This window comes from Phalacrocorax aristotelis, chromosome 6, assembly GCF_949628215.1.
Source record: "Phalacrocorax aristotelis chromosome 6, bGulAri2.1, whole genome shotgun sequence".
NCBI lineage: Eukaryota > Metazoa > Chordata > Aves > Suliformes > Phalacrocoracidae > Phalacrocorax > Phalacrocorax aristotelis.
The window spans coordinates 59565441-59579672 of NC_134281.1; the positions used below are offsets into that span (position 1 = coordinate 59565441).

Sequence of the window (14232 nt, forward strand, 5' to 3'; positions counted from 1 at the left end):
CACCCGGGCTTCGGCAAGCCAGGCCACAGTCATCCTCTCCTATTTTTACCATATTACGTCCAAGTAGAATTTACGATTTGATCTGAGTCACCTTCTGACATTCGCCTTTGGTAGCCATCGGTAAGACCCGATCGCTTAGCGGTTATCTGTTTATTAGAAAAACCCACTCATCTGGGAAATGAATTATTTCAGCTGGCCGTATTCAATATGAGCTTTGATGTAAACAGTGAATCCTGAGTGTTCAACAACACTAGTTTAGAGACTAATCTAATTACAGGAGGAGAATACAGCCGACTGCATTTCTAAAACCCTGCACAGACCAGCAACAGTTAACGATGATTTGATGGTTTTCTAGGAGTTTGGAACAAACACTTGGCTTTTAGTCTAAGAGCAACGCTGGACGTTTCTGTCTGATGCTTGGGGGATTCAGCCAACTAACAGATACATTTGGTGAAGAATCTCATTCTAGTCATGCCCTCTCTTCCTAATTTCCCTTTTCACTGTTTTGTCGTCTTTCCCTGTTCCTCAGGGAACCGCGTGATTGATAGCCTAATCCAATGACTGTATTACAGCTGCCTCAACTTGGACTCTTTTCCTTATCATTAGCAGTTAGCCTATGGTTAAATTCACAGCTCACTGCTTGGTACAGCCCCTGAGATTTAAGGGTCTGGCCTTTAGAAAATATTTAACATAAAATTGAAATCTTGACATACTGAGAATTCAGTTCTCTGCAAGGCTTCTTTAATTAATCCAATGTACTGTACCATTGTTCTATATGAGGCTGTGACATGGTGAACTGTTACTGAGGCTCACAGAGATGTATAATTCTAAATTAAACACTCGCTCACATGTACCTACACTGCATTTGTTTCCCGAGTACATGCGTGTGAATGTGGAAATTTAAATTCAATCTGCAACAATAATAAAACACAAACCAATTACACTTCAAGAGTAAAGACTTTTCAGTCATTTCAAGCTCGGAATGAGCTTTTTTCAAAGTAAGAGGGGAAGAAAACACAGCTTTGTTCAAATGCGGTGTGCAAAGACTCATGCTCCATTCTTTTTCCAGGACTCGTTTAATCTTTTGGTGAATGAAATCAATTATGATCATTTTTAATCAACTACAAACGGCACCTGTGCTAAAAGTGCAAAGCGTTTTCTTTGTGGGAAAGAAATTGGCTAAAAAAACCCCCAACATTAGAAGTGGGAAAAATATGCTTAGTTCTCTGACCTTAGCTGGAGAATAATACTTATTTTTAAATAGCTATGGGAAGGATGTAGACCTTGATCTATGCCGTAAACCTTTGCCCTACTTCCAGTCAGTCGATGAGCTGCAAGCTTCTATGAAAATGGCAGCTGAGTCCCAGATGAAAAATTATGCATCTCATAAACTGCTATTCTGCTGAAATGTCAAGCTATGGCAGGGCTGTGCCTCAAACTCAGCGCTTGGCATTTTCCTTCTGTCTGCTTTGTTGCCATGAAGCAAACATGAACAGTGAGGATTTGTGTAGGGCAGGTAGCAGGCGAGCTCCCTGTCAAAAATCTATTATTAGGGCTCTGATCTCTCCCGCACAGACCAGTGACGGCAGAACGCTAAGAGAAATCAGACCGCTGCAAGGACACCACGGAAAACAGAGGACTCTTTGTGAATCCTGACATAATATATGCAAATAAGGGCTTTTAATAGCTGAGCTACACTTAACGGAAATAATAAAACGAAATTAAAATTGTACTGCGGCATGTATTTGTTTTTTACTCCTAGCCCCGCTGTTTTATAAATATATGTTAACGTAAATGGTCTTTAACTCTCGGTAAATATTTATACTAAACAGAAGTGCCTATGCATACATACATTTTGTTTTGTTTCCAGTGATGGGCAGCTTTTCATCCGGTTCTGTTGACCAAAATCCACACTGCACAGTCACCGAGAGAACCGTGATTAAGTGAATGCTTCTGGGGTTTTTTTTTCCCACTTTGCTTTTAATGGTGTGTCATAAAATTAAAAGGCAGCCCATATTATTATAACTGCCATTTTTTCTCTCTCAATATATTGTATGTATGAATTATAATGAATATCTAGAGTTATATGTTGAATCTATAGAGTATATGCCCCTATTAATAATGTCAATTATTCATATAACGTATACATTTTAATTTAATGAAGTAATACCCGCAAAGAGTTCCCTTAAAAGTCACAATTGCTGTCTGACAGTGGGGTTTTTGGTAAGAAGAGACAGCTCCGCTAACTTACCTCGAAAGTAACTGAAATGAACCGTCTCTGCTGGTTTCCAACAATTACACGTTCGCCCATCTAATGACCGAATCTGCTATCCGGGCATATTCCTTCTGACGTCCCTCGTGGTCAGCTAGGAAGTTATAACACCCAACTTTCTGCATCTCTCCTGTTGTGGAAAACATGCAAACGTGCTGCACAACCTATTCTATGTGCAAACAGCGCCAAAATACTACAGAACGCAGTAACTGGATACAGCGGTAACAGCACATAGACACGAGGCGTTTGAACGACTGCTGCAAAATACTGCCATATTTTTGCAGCAAAGCATTAAAAGGTTACCTAGCGAGCGCACTGTAGAGAGACTCGCTTTTAAACGAAGATTTTTGCTAAGTCCAGCGTATGGTTTTATAAATTTATCCCCTAAGGATCCGGCTTCCAGACAAAAACAAAGAAACAAACAGATGACAAAGAACAAAAAACCATGGAAATTCAAACAGAAGCTCTGCTCTATTTTGCCTGCAATGGATATCCTATTGTGCTGCAATGTGCTGTGCTTTATAAAACACATCTGGAATGTAGCAGCACAGTATGAAAGCTCACGAAAAAAACTTTATTTTCTAAAAAATTTAAAATACATTTAAAGGAAACATATCTTAGGGAAGCGTGTACCTGCCGACAGTATACTAACATTTCTCTGGGAAACCTGGTATCTTATTCTACTACCTATAAAATACCCGTTTTCAAAATAATTTATACTTACACAGACCAAAACATCTCTTTCAGAGCCAGAGGTCATTATTCGTCGTAAGGATAAAAGGATAACCACCCCCCCCCAGCGTTAGCTTCTTTTTAAGGAACAAATACTCAGCACTGCATGCGTACAGGAAGAATCTGGGGTAAAATCTCAAGTATTCTATATTCTCAAACCTGAAATACAGCTGGGTCAATTCTAAAAGCCCCTAAAAGTCAAACTGCGCCTCTAACCCTGCAAACATACGTGATAGTTACACAGTTTGGGAAGCCTTATCTTAATTTCAGTATTCTTCTCCCATCAGAAGGGCTTATTTCCGCAGCCATATTTTGGAGGCTTCATTAGGACGTTTCCACTTCTTGAGTAATGGGCAGTTCCTGGAAACTTATAAAAAATGGATGAAGACCGGGATCCTCTAAGCACAATGTCCTCTCACGAAGCGGGGCCACAGAAACCCGTAGGGCTACCACAGCCCTTGGGCTCAGCTGAGGCTCCACGGTGCCAATTAGAAATGAATTTTATCTAGAAAACAACAGTTTGTCAAAATTAAAGTGAAATTTTTCCTGCAAGCATTTTCTGGCACCGGGATAGAGGTAGAAGGTGGAGAAAAACCAGAGAGATTACAGGAGGGTAAACTGGGAATCCAGGGGACCCAGCTGGGACCCCAGGCTCACACCTGGGATTTAAACCTGGCTCTCCCAAGTCAGGCTCATGTGCTGGTCCGCAGGCTGTGCTAGCATGAGCGTGTATCCTGTGAGAGCTGTTTCACTTTGTATTAATAATTCAATATTTGCAGGGAAGAGGAGAGGAGAGAGAGACTAATCCTACAGTCTGGTGGTCAAACACCCACCTGGGATACTGGGATCCTTCCCTGTCAAAACCACCCAACAAACGGGAGGGTAGGAAGGAGGAAACAGCAATGCCTCTTACAGCTTAGCAATTTTCAGCTGATCAAATTAGATCGAAACAGGAAGGTCATCGCCCGAGCACTGGCTGGGAAGAAAACACTGGCTGTGACAACTCAAAGCTAAATGGGGATTTTAAAGTAATCTCGTTAAGTCTCTCCTTCTTTGAAAGATTTTTTTAAAAAAACGTTTTAAAAAAACAGAGGCATAAGTCTGTTCTCTAAACATCTCAGGTTAACATTCATGATGTTCATAGACTTTTTTTTAAATTATTTTTTATGTATTGTAGACAAACCATAGGAAGCTACCTGCCATTTAGTAATTTAAAAGGAATTAAAAAGAAATTCCCTTTTCAACGTCTCTCTCTTTTCTGGAAAAACAAATGACAATCCCCCTGCATAGGGCTGCAGAAGGCAGATGAGAAGAGGAGGAAAGAGGAGGCCAAGGGGAAGCCGTCCACAGAAAACCTTTCTTCAGTACACGGCCACGAAGGAGCACATTTTCACAGAGTGGAGGACAGGGGAAGACTGTAAGTCAAAATGTCAGGCTGCTGCTAGGACAGGGCATTAACATACTTTCATTATTTGCTCTTTGGCGGAAACCTTCATCAAACTCCGTGGAGTGAGTTTGCACTCACCCGGAGAAGGCAACCCGCACCGTAGGAAGAGACGTGTGGACACAGCGGATTTATAAAGCATACAAGAACGGCTGTCCGTCGAGAGGGGTGACTTCCTTGCGACGCGACCCGGTGTGATTCCTTGCGACTAGAGCCTTGCCGCGCTGCCAGCCCCCTCGGCAGAGCGCAGAGGACAGAGCACGTCGCCCTACGTGACACCAAGGGAGGAATCGTGTCCCCGCTGCCGCTGCGGGCCCCGAGCACAGCAGCTTCTGCTTTTCACTCTCTGAAGCAAAACCACCCTTTCAGCCCGAGCAACCCCTATGCTAGCAGGCAATGCTACTGAAGGGAGAGCTTCCGAGGATTTATGGGTAAAGAGAAGAGGAGAAAATACAAGCAAGCCCAGAGCGATCTAAAAATCTGTGCCAAGCGAGCACCGTTTCTAGCTCAGAAAAGAACTAAAATCTGTGCAACTGGAAAAAGTCCCGAAAGCGAGATGCAGCTTGGCTATGCCGGTGCCTGCTCTAGGTTTGCACGCTAGAGAACGTGATAAACCAGCTGTGCTTTGGTAAAACACACGGAAAATGGACCCGGCTTATTGCTTCTGCAATAGCGCTGACTTTCGCTTAAAAAATTAATTCTCTCATGAGGAATTCTTTGAAAAAACAACAAACACCGACTCTATCAGATAATAAAAGAGAACACGAAGTTTAAGCAGAGCGAAATAGAAAACCGATACTTTACACTATGAAGCCACTTTCATGCCAGGACCACAGAGCGCTTCCCAACAAGCCCGTAGGCATGTAAGTGGCGTTCCTGCCATTTCACAGGCAGGAGAAACAAAGCAGCGAAAGGTCAAGTGTCTGGCCGCAGGCCGCGCGGCTGAGCCCCGGCACGGCCGGGAACAGACCTCAGAAGCACGGCCACCCTGCCCCTTGCTCTGACAAGAGGACACGCTCTCCCATTTGTTTTTTGTCCTCTTGCAAGCGTGCTAGCTCTCTTGATTTAAAGTCGCTTCCCTGCTTTCGTAAATTTGTGCGCTGCTACACCCCGATCGCTGAGCAAAAAGTATTGCGAGGCGTTGCGGAGCCTATTGACTTTATTGGCTCTGCGGCTTGCTTGTGTGCAATGAGTCGTGGGACTGAGACCTCGTGATGTCAATTATCAGCAAGAAACCTTTATATATTTGTCTGCAACAATATGCTCTTTCAAAACATAATAAATCGACAGCACTTCCAGTGGTTCTCATATTTTTTCAAATAACCCGATTTGCGTTATTGGTAACGGCGCCTCCTAAAACGACATTTCCTAAAACTTCAGGAAAAAAAATTACATTTTTATTCTTACACGCACACACATATGCATAAAAATAAAAGAAACAAAGAACTTTTCCTCAGGTCCCATTTATAACAGAACCATAAACCACAGAAACGCTGGAACGTCCTCCTCAGAGCTGAGCATCCGGGTGCCGCTGGAATTTACGCTACCTCCATGTTTTAAATTTGTGACATATGAGACACACTTTTCATAATGCAGTCATTTTATAGATTTTATTAGACAGACTTATGGTAGGAAGGAATATTCAGAAATTGCAACTTAAATGAGAAAATGTGAACGGTGTTACTTATATAAAATACTACTGCAATAGTTCTTTTATTAATTTTTAATGCACAGCACCCACTGTGACCTCCTTTATTCTTTTCCTGTCAACATGGCAGGCTAGAGAAATTGAAATGGGCTGTAGCTGTTCTCTTCTTGTTCCCCTCTTCCTCCCATTTTGCATAATATTAAAATATAACATCTTATTGGACTGTCACTGTGAAATAATCATTATGCAATAGGCATAACGATTTTTTCAGATTGTTATCTCTTCCTTGCTTTTCAGCGTCCTCTAAAAAATTCCAAATTCCAGGTAGTTATCTAAGGCAATAAGGCAATTTTCCACTGAATACACGAATCTGAATTAAAGTTTGTAAGTTTGTTTAAAAGGTATCTTTTTGCTACATTTCTTGCGGTTCTCTAAGGATAACACCAGCCACATAAAATGAAGCATTTTTTGTCTGTCTGGTCTCCTCCGATTATGATTTTGGGGTGAGGTAGGAGACGGGTCCGATGAAAAAAGTGTTTGACTCGATCAGGAGGATGCTATTACTTCTGTTATGTTTATTTACTGCCGCCTCTATCACCAAGGAGACTAATCTCCATACCGGTGAAGTCAAGAAGCTCACAGTATTGTCTTTGCAGGGCCAAGTTCATGTTGTCACAGCAACAGAGCGCACAGGGTCAATAGATTAATACGTTAGCGCGCCCAGGCGCTGAACTGGAGGTAAAAGTTTGGCTGCCGGTTTTAAAAATTATACTGTGAAGCAAGACTTGGAAATACGGCCTACGTGAGATAGTCGTGTGTATCTCAGGGAACAGGCTACAGGAATATGCATATGTTTGCCTAACAGAGTCTATCGTTTTTACCACAGCGGGAGGAGGACGAAAACAACCTCCTTGGAAGAGGTGCGCTTGGTGGGAAGGCGGGAGGACGGCTGGAGTTGGGGCTATGAAACATACACTGCATTTGGATTGTTGATATTTCCCCCTGCGATGCCCTTTCATTAGCCTCTGTCTAACGTGAGGCCTGACAATTGTGACAGAATGAAAAATTTGAGGAAAAGCGAAGGTCACGAGAGAGGAGATTTCCTTCCCTCTCCAGTGACCCTATCACAGTATTCTGATGCAGCGCTTTACCATTAAGGAAAGGGCAACCCAAGAGCCTTCACACTTAATCTGTTCCATCTGTCATGACCATTATAAACATTGACCAGCAGTGAGCTTTAAGGACTCGGTGCGACTGCAGACATGATATTCTCGCCCACTACAAGGACCTCCCGATGTTTTGAAAGCCTCCAAGGAAGTACCACGCGTCAAAAAGGGCAACACCTACCTGACATGCCACCATATGTGGTCCTCAGCGCTCCACCAACTGCTGGCCAAGGTGTGCTGTCTGCTTTCAGTCCCATCAGTCCTGACACGGTGTTGGTGGCTGTAACACCATCTGCGCCACCTGTGAAAGAAAAGGTCAGCCACCTTTTGTTAAATCATGTGTATGAGAACGAGAGAGGAGAAAAATGCAGCAGAAAAACCCAGACTGTGAAATAACTAAAAATTCAAATAAATGGCTGAAGACAGAAGGCAACAAACTGAAAGGGGATGCGCAGGAGCGCCCTTAAGACCAATGCTGGGCTGATAAATTCAACGCCAGCTTCAAGGCAGACCACATCAGCTGAAAGGGCCGTAAGGGCTATGAAGACGGCATGTGGGGAGCCCTGGGGCTGACAGGCAGATCTCTGCCCTGCAGCTGTGTGGGACTGACCCTGCTACAGTGGCTGTTCGACACCCGGAGGTGCCCCGGGCACCGGGGTCACCTCCTCCAAGCTGGTGACACCAGCTCTGCACTGACGGAGCCAGCCCGTATTCTTGTTTCTCGTTGTGGGGAGCAAGATGACGTGAACGACGCGACAGAGAAGCGATGACCGCGGTTCTAAGCAATGGGTTAACACACCTACTTGCAAACTGATTTCCTGCCACGTTGTACTTTCAGCTCTGAAGAAAAAAATAAAAATATACATATACACCTTCAAATGGTGTATTTCTGTTTTCTCAGGACACACACGCACCATTTTTCACTACTAGACAAAGGAATAGGGGAATTTACAGTGTATCGTAAATGTATAAATATGATAGAAATAGGAGCGTGCGGATAAACACACACAAAAATATTAGATTTACTGTTAACAGTCTAATATAGTTTTCTTCATATATCGCTATATTCTAGAAGCATGGGCAAAATTAGGAAGCCTTTAATCGGTGTCCTTATTCTAAATATATCAAATAAACTATTTTCATGTTAGTTTCTGTTATTATTTGTTATTATTCAATCAACTCCCCTACTTCCCCCCATCCAGCAAATTAGCAAATCTGCACAGCTTGTGCACTGGAGCCGGTTACCTTCCTGCGCAGCCATCGCAATATTCACAATATCAGTGACATTTGGGGTCAGCTTGGCAAAGAAAGGGACCCGAACAGCTTGTCTAACCCAGCGACAGATGTTCCGTACCAGCTCTGGATCCTGTTCAAATAGGTCAGATAAATATAGAACATAATTAAAAGTAATATGAACAAAAGGTATACCAAGGAAATAGAAAACTTTGCTGTAAGTGGCTGTGCTGCGGTTTTGTGAAATTACACGTCATCTCATTAGGTAACTTATTTCAGACACATCGAGCAACTGCAAATCCATTACAGAAAGGTTAGTTCATGAAAAAAGGAAAATTTGCTTCCCCCCCCCCAAACAGACAAAGCTATCATAAAATGTTCCCTTCCCAGAGAGGGGAAAATAGCAATTTGGATGACAGAGACTTTTTTTACCCATTTATTTTAAAAATTACTTTTCAGTTTTAATGACTCACTCTACGAAAGGTATATTGAAAATTACCAGCATCGTATAAAATAATGTGAACCTGAAGCACTGGCTGATCATGCCTTGCTCGGAGCGAGGACGGGCTGAGGTTGCAGGGCTATCACACCGCAATTCAGCGTTTCTGAACTCTCCTCTGACTTCAGAGAATAACTTGGGATGGTCGTAGTGTAAATGAAAGATCAAAATCTTCTCTGTTAAAGCCAGAAATCGAAATCTTCAAGTGTTGGCTTTTCACGATTTCCAGGCATTTTCTTCCCTTATGGAACGCGTCTCATGTAGACAGTAATCAGCTACCCTTTCCACTGAAAACAGCTCACTGGAACTAACATTCCGCCTCTGCCACACATAACGGTTATTGTTCAATATAGCTCTTAGGGTATGGATTGTTGTTTTTTTTTTTTTCTGTTGGCTGTCGATAACGCTCTTCAACAAATACCTTAAAATTTGCAATACTGATGCATGTAGAACACGGTGCGTGATCTGGTTAAAAACTGAACGGTGCCACTACAAGGTTTAGTACAAGTATAACCCCTGAGCAGGCTAATTGGTACCGCAGCAATTCTTTACGTTTACTACATCTTTATCACTCTCTCAGAAAATGAAGTCTGTCATATATGAATAATTTTCTCCCACTCGGATATTGTAAAAACTCAGAAAACTGAAAACGGGATGAGCCTAAATCAAGTTTGGTTTAAAGCAATCCAGTGGACGCCAAGGTTGTCGGCCTAGCGAGCACATGGGAAATATCCCCTTGTTCTTTTTTTCTTTTTACAGCAATGGTTAAATACAAACAAAAAAAACCCACAGGCTGCGTTCCTGGAAAGTACACAGCGCTTGACATGAATAGTAAAACCCTGAGACTTAGCTGTGCCATTCCAATAAAAACAGTGATCTCCCCGCCCATGCAGCTGCCATGAAATATGTATGAACGCTGCACTGGCAGTATGAAAGGAGTCGCATCTTTGACTTTCATTCCTGTCTTGAATTTCCTTGAGGCCCAACGCAGAAACGAGAGGCCCTCCAGAAGATATGAATTGTATATCCTTTATGTTAATTCTTCTCCTTTGAAATCCTTGTAATAAAGTTCAGAATGTTGGCACCACGTAAACTCATTACGCTGACTTCGTAGCGCTTACAGTGCCGCCATAAAAAGTCTTACTCAAACACACTAACGCTTTAAAAAAATACAATTATTTGAATCCACGTTGACTGACTGACTGGGAGATCACTTTCATTCGTATAAACCCAATTTCCATTACCTAAGACAATTTAACTAGTGCGTCTTTCTTAAGAAATAATAATTTGACCTTTTCCCCCTCTTAGTTTTCCTTCAGTTCCGCTTCTTCCACACCAGCTTAATGCAACGAATGCAATGGAAAGGTCTTCGGTTTCTCAAGCTAGTAAACACTTTAAATATCTGATTGCACAGCACATGTTTAGACAAAGCCCGTTTGAAAGGCCCACTTGCATCAGTCTTGGAAACCCGCCCATTTTCAGTACCCAAAACCCCACAGGTAACCGAATAGGAAAATGGTTGGAAAACTCAACTGAAGGAGGTGCAATCTTTGTTTTTACTTCACTAAGTATTCCAAGGAAAAAATAGGAATGTTTAGTGAGGAAACAAGGAAGAAATGAAGAAACCAGCGAAAACGGTGCTTTGCTGCATAGTGAGGCAGTCACTGATAGGAATTAGGTGTTGAATTTTATACAAAAAATTAGAATTTCCATTAAATTTGACATTTTTGGATTGAAACAGGTATTTCTAAAGCTGATTTTTTTTCCCCCCATAACCTTTTATCTAGTTCACTTGCTCCTGAAATAAATATCATATAAAGAGAATGCTGGATACCTTAAAAACAAATTCCCTGTGCCACCCCCAGAACACACGCGCATGCGATGGATCTCGCCGCTTCCCTTTCCAGTGCGAGTCCTGTGGTGGGGCTCTACGGGAGCACCCGGCTGATCGACCCTCCCTCCGCGGGGTCTGCCCCCAGCTCCCTCCTGCTCAGATTCCTCCCGGCGCGGCGGCCGACGTCAGTGAGCCGCCGGTGCTCGCCCTCGCTCCCCTTGCGGAGCGACACTGCACGTGGCCGGCGGCCACAGCCACTACACGCCCGAGCTCCCCTGCTGCCGGAACGGGTCCGACGCCGTGAAGCCACCGCGTGAGAATACCAGAGCTTTTAGGCTCTACAGGCAACTAACGTCTTCTCAAAGGGGAGTAATATCCCCACCTGTTTTTATCTGTAATGTCACATTTTCGTCTTTAGATCAAGAAAAAGTTATTCGTTCATTTATAACATTCATCATTTCCTACTGCATTTGCACCGAGGACTTGGAAAAATGCATCGTAAGCCATCAGATGGTTGAAACCAGAAGAGATTCATGTCACTGGACAGCTAGTTTTTGTATGGAGCGAACGAACTACATTTATATAATCCCGGGGAGGTTCGCTGGATGGTGGTGTACAACCTCTCCGCTGAAGCCTGCCTTCGGACTGAGAACTATTTGCAGAGGGCACACAAGAGCACAACTTCTGAGAAAGATTTAAGTGATTAAAAACAAAGATTTCACTTCTAAGTGCAGCCAGGGACTACAGAAATTATCCCAATTTGAAATGCAGTTCAAAATTTAAGATTCCCGAGACCATTAATTTATCATTTTCAACAAAGTTTTAAACTCAGGTGCAAATTTAACGAGGCGAGCAGCCTGGTACCAAAAACAAGATTTAAAGATGCTATGCACAGGCTTCATTTTGCTGATTCAGGGCCTCCCATCTACTTGGATTTCTGAGAGATTGACCCCAATTTTCAAATTGCATTGACTGATTCTTAGCAGAGATTTGATTTATAAAACATCCAAGGATTAGCATATAACTTGTAAGAGAATGAATCTTGAGGCCTGTAAATCATGTTACAAAAAAATACCCGTCACTACTAACACAACGTAAGTATCTTTTTTTTTTTACGCCAATCCAACTTTATGAGAGTGCCCGCGGCTTTTATCGTGGATAAGGTGGTTGATGAAGCCTGTGTGGTTAAGAAATGTTTTCTAGATGGCTTGATACGTAAAATGTTACTAGCCGAAAAAAACAGCTGGGCATTTACATTCCCCAAATCAACAACATGAACTAACTAAAACGTTATTCTGCTTAACGTAGTACAGGATTTTGATGCTTTTGGTTCAAAGTCTACCCCGTTGCTATAAGTTATCTCTTCTACACGTAACTAGGTTTGTTGGTTCTCTCATTAACGATGATACAGCATAATTTTGCTCTGTTTGTCAATCCAGAAGAACGAACAAATGCTTCAATGGACCGTAACATCCGTCGGTAGCACCCTGCATTTATCTGCTGTATTTTTTTTTTTCTTACAAACAAACACCATCTAAATAAAAGCTTGGTGAAATTATCATCCGCTAAAACATAATATTGATTCACGCGCTGTACCTATAGGAATCTGTAGGTAATTTAATACCATCTAAAGCCTCTTTTGGTATGAGGTGTACATCAGTGTGTCTTTGCTTTCCTGTGCTTAAATCAAATATTGCTTGTTTATTCCAAAGGCACGGGAGATTTGAATGTTGCAGGGGTTGTCTTTTTACTTCCCTAAGCAGCAGTACAGAACCACTTTCCTGAATATTCATTATAGCCTTGGGCTAGATGGAGCTTTTAATCCTAACTACTCATTGCCAATGGGTAGATAGACTAGAGGAAAACCAACTATTCACCTTTTTTTTCTACGTGATCACATGATAAGCTTAACTACAACCATAACTATAAGAATCAGTCCTCAGAAATTAAAGCAGCAAGTTGTCCGCCGATGCATTTGGCACTGGTAATGAGACGGATCCCACGTCCTGTCACCCCCAAGGCAGAGACGTCCTGCCTGTTCAAAAAGGAGCGTGAAAATGCTGCGCATAGAGTAGGTCACCTCTCCTTGTGTTTCATGCAAAGGAACAGAACCATGAAGGGATTACCACAGAAACGCCTGGCTGTAGGTTTCTGGAAATTTTGGAAGTCTTTACTATGACCTATTTTCAGTATTCTTGCAGGCTCCTCATTTTCACACTATCCTGTTCCTGCCCAATCTTTACACTGTATCCAGAACACCTCTCGGAGGTGGGGAAGTACGGTTGTACCTGTTTAATAAGTGGAGAGAGGGGAGTCAGGCAGGGGCATCTCCTCAAACTCACCTTGTTTTGCTGCCCAGTTTTTGCTAAGTCATTTGCATAAGGATCTGAAAAGGTTTGTCTGGCAGAAAACTGCACTTGAGTCTTCAGAACACCTTAAACCATGAGATATTTTCCATACTAACAAAAGAAACATTTTTAATACTTGAACTGAATCAGTTTTTCAGAGTATTTGAATAATGCAAAAGACAGAAACGCAGCTACTTTAGGGTAACAAACATGCTTTTCGTAACTATGCAAACAGTCCTCGGGAAGCACGTATGTGTGACTGTACGTACATATGTAGGTGTGCATACATAAAGACTACAAATGTCAGTCTGAAAGATGTCACAAAAAGAAACCTGTCACAGAATTTCCCCCAAGAACGTCAGAAGGAAGGCTACCTACCGCTCAGCAGAGCAAACGGCCCGCACCACGCCGTCGTCGGCCCATCCCTGATCACTGTAACGGCGGCGGTTCCGCCTCACTGAGAGCGGCTGTGGAAAGTACAAAACCACAACTCCTCTTGGACAGAACCCGGGTGTATGAAGGCTTTCTTACGTAGGACTACTGGAGTTACCGTTGCAGGTCACGCTGATGATTTGTGCCAGTCCGTTATCCTGACTGCGATGTCGGGGAGCTCTAGTTGGCACAGAGAATATTGCAAGAGCCATTAGGACCTTGCATGGCAAGTCCTTAAATCTCATTTACCGCTGACTACAACGTCCTAAACAACAAAGTTTCAGAAATTAAAATACTTTATTCTATTTAATGCAAGCGTAAGTCTGATCTTCCTCATAAACCTCAAGCCTTTGATGGCCACAAAACTATCCTCGTTTATCTCTCTTGCCAATGAGTTTCATGGCTGAGTCATGCGTTATGTCAACGTGTTTGCAATTTTAAATACCGATACTAAGTTACAGAGGACTTATTTTGTCTTTGTATTAATTTAATACCCATGGAGCTGACGTGGGGTTCCTTAGATACGGCTAGTAGGCAAGTGGCACCAGGAGTCCCTCATCAGGGCATTCTTCTGGTGGCAGATTTTCTTTCTGTACTGCCTCTTCAGAAAAAATCTTGCAGCCC

General features: G+C 42.6%; 1 protein-coding gene across 2 annotated transcripts in view; it reads right to left on the minus strand.

Moving 5' to 3' along the window:
* Nucleotides 1–14232, minus strand: part of DPYD (dihydropyrimidine dehydrogenase) — a 368160-nt gene that overhangs the window by 86732 nt on the left and 267196 nt on the right. For both annotated transcript variants that reach the window (XM_075098192.1, XM_075098193.1), the window contains 2 exons: nt 8508–8628; nt 7444–7563 (listed from right to left, as the gene is read on the minus strand). In XM_075098192.1, the coding sequence (XP_074954293.1) occupies nt 7444–7563; nt 8508–8628 (241 nt within the window). The remainder of the gene's footprint in view (nt 1–7443; nt 7564–8507; nt 8629–14232) is intronic.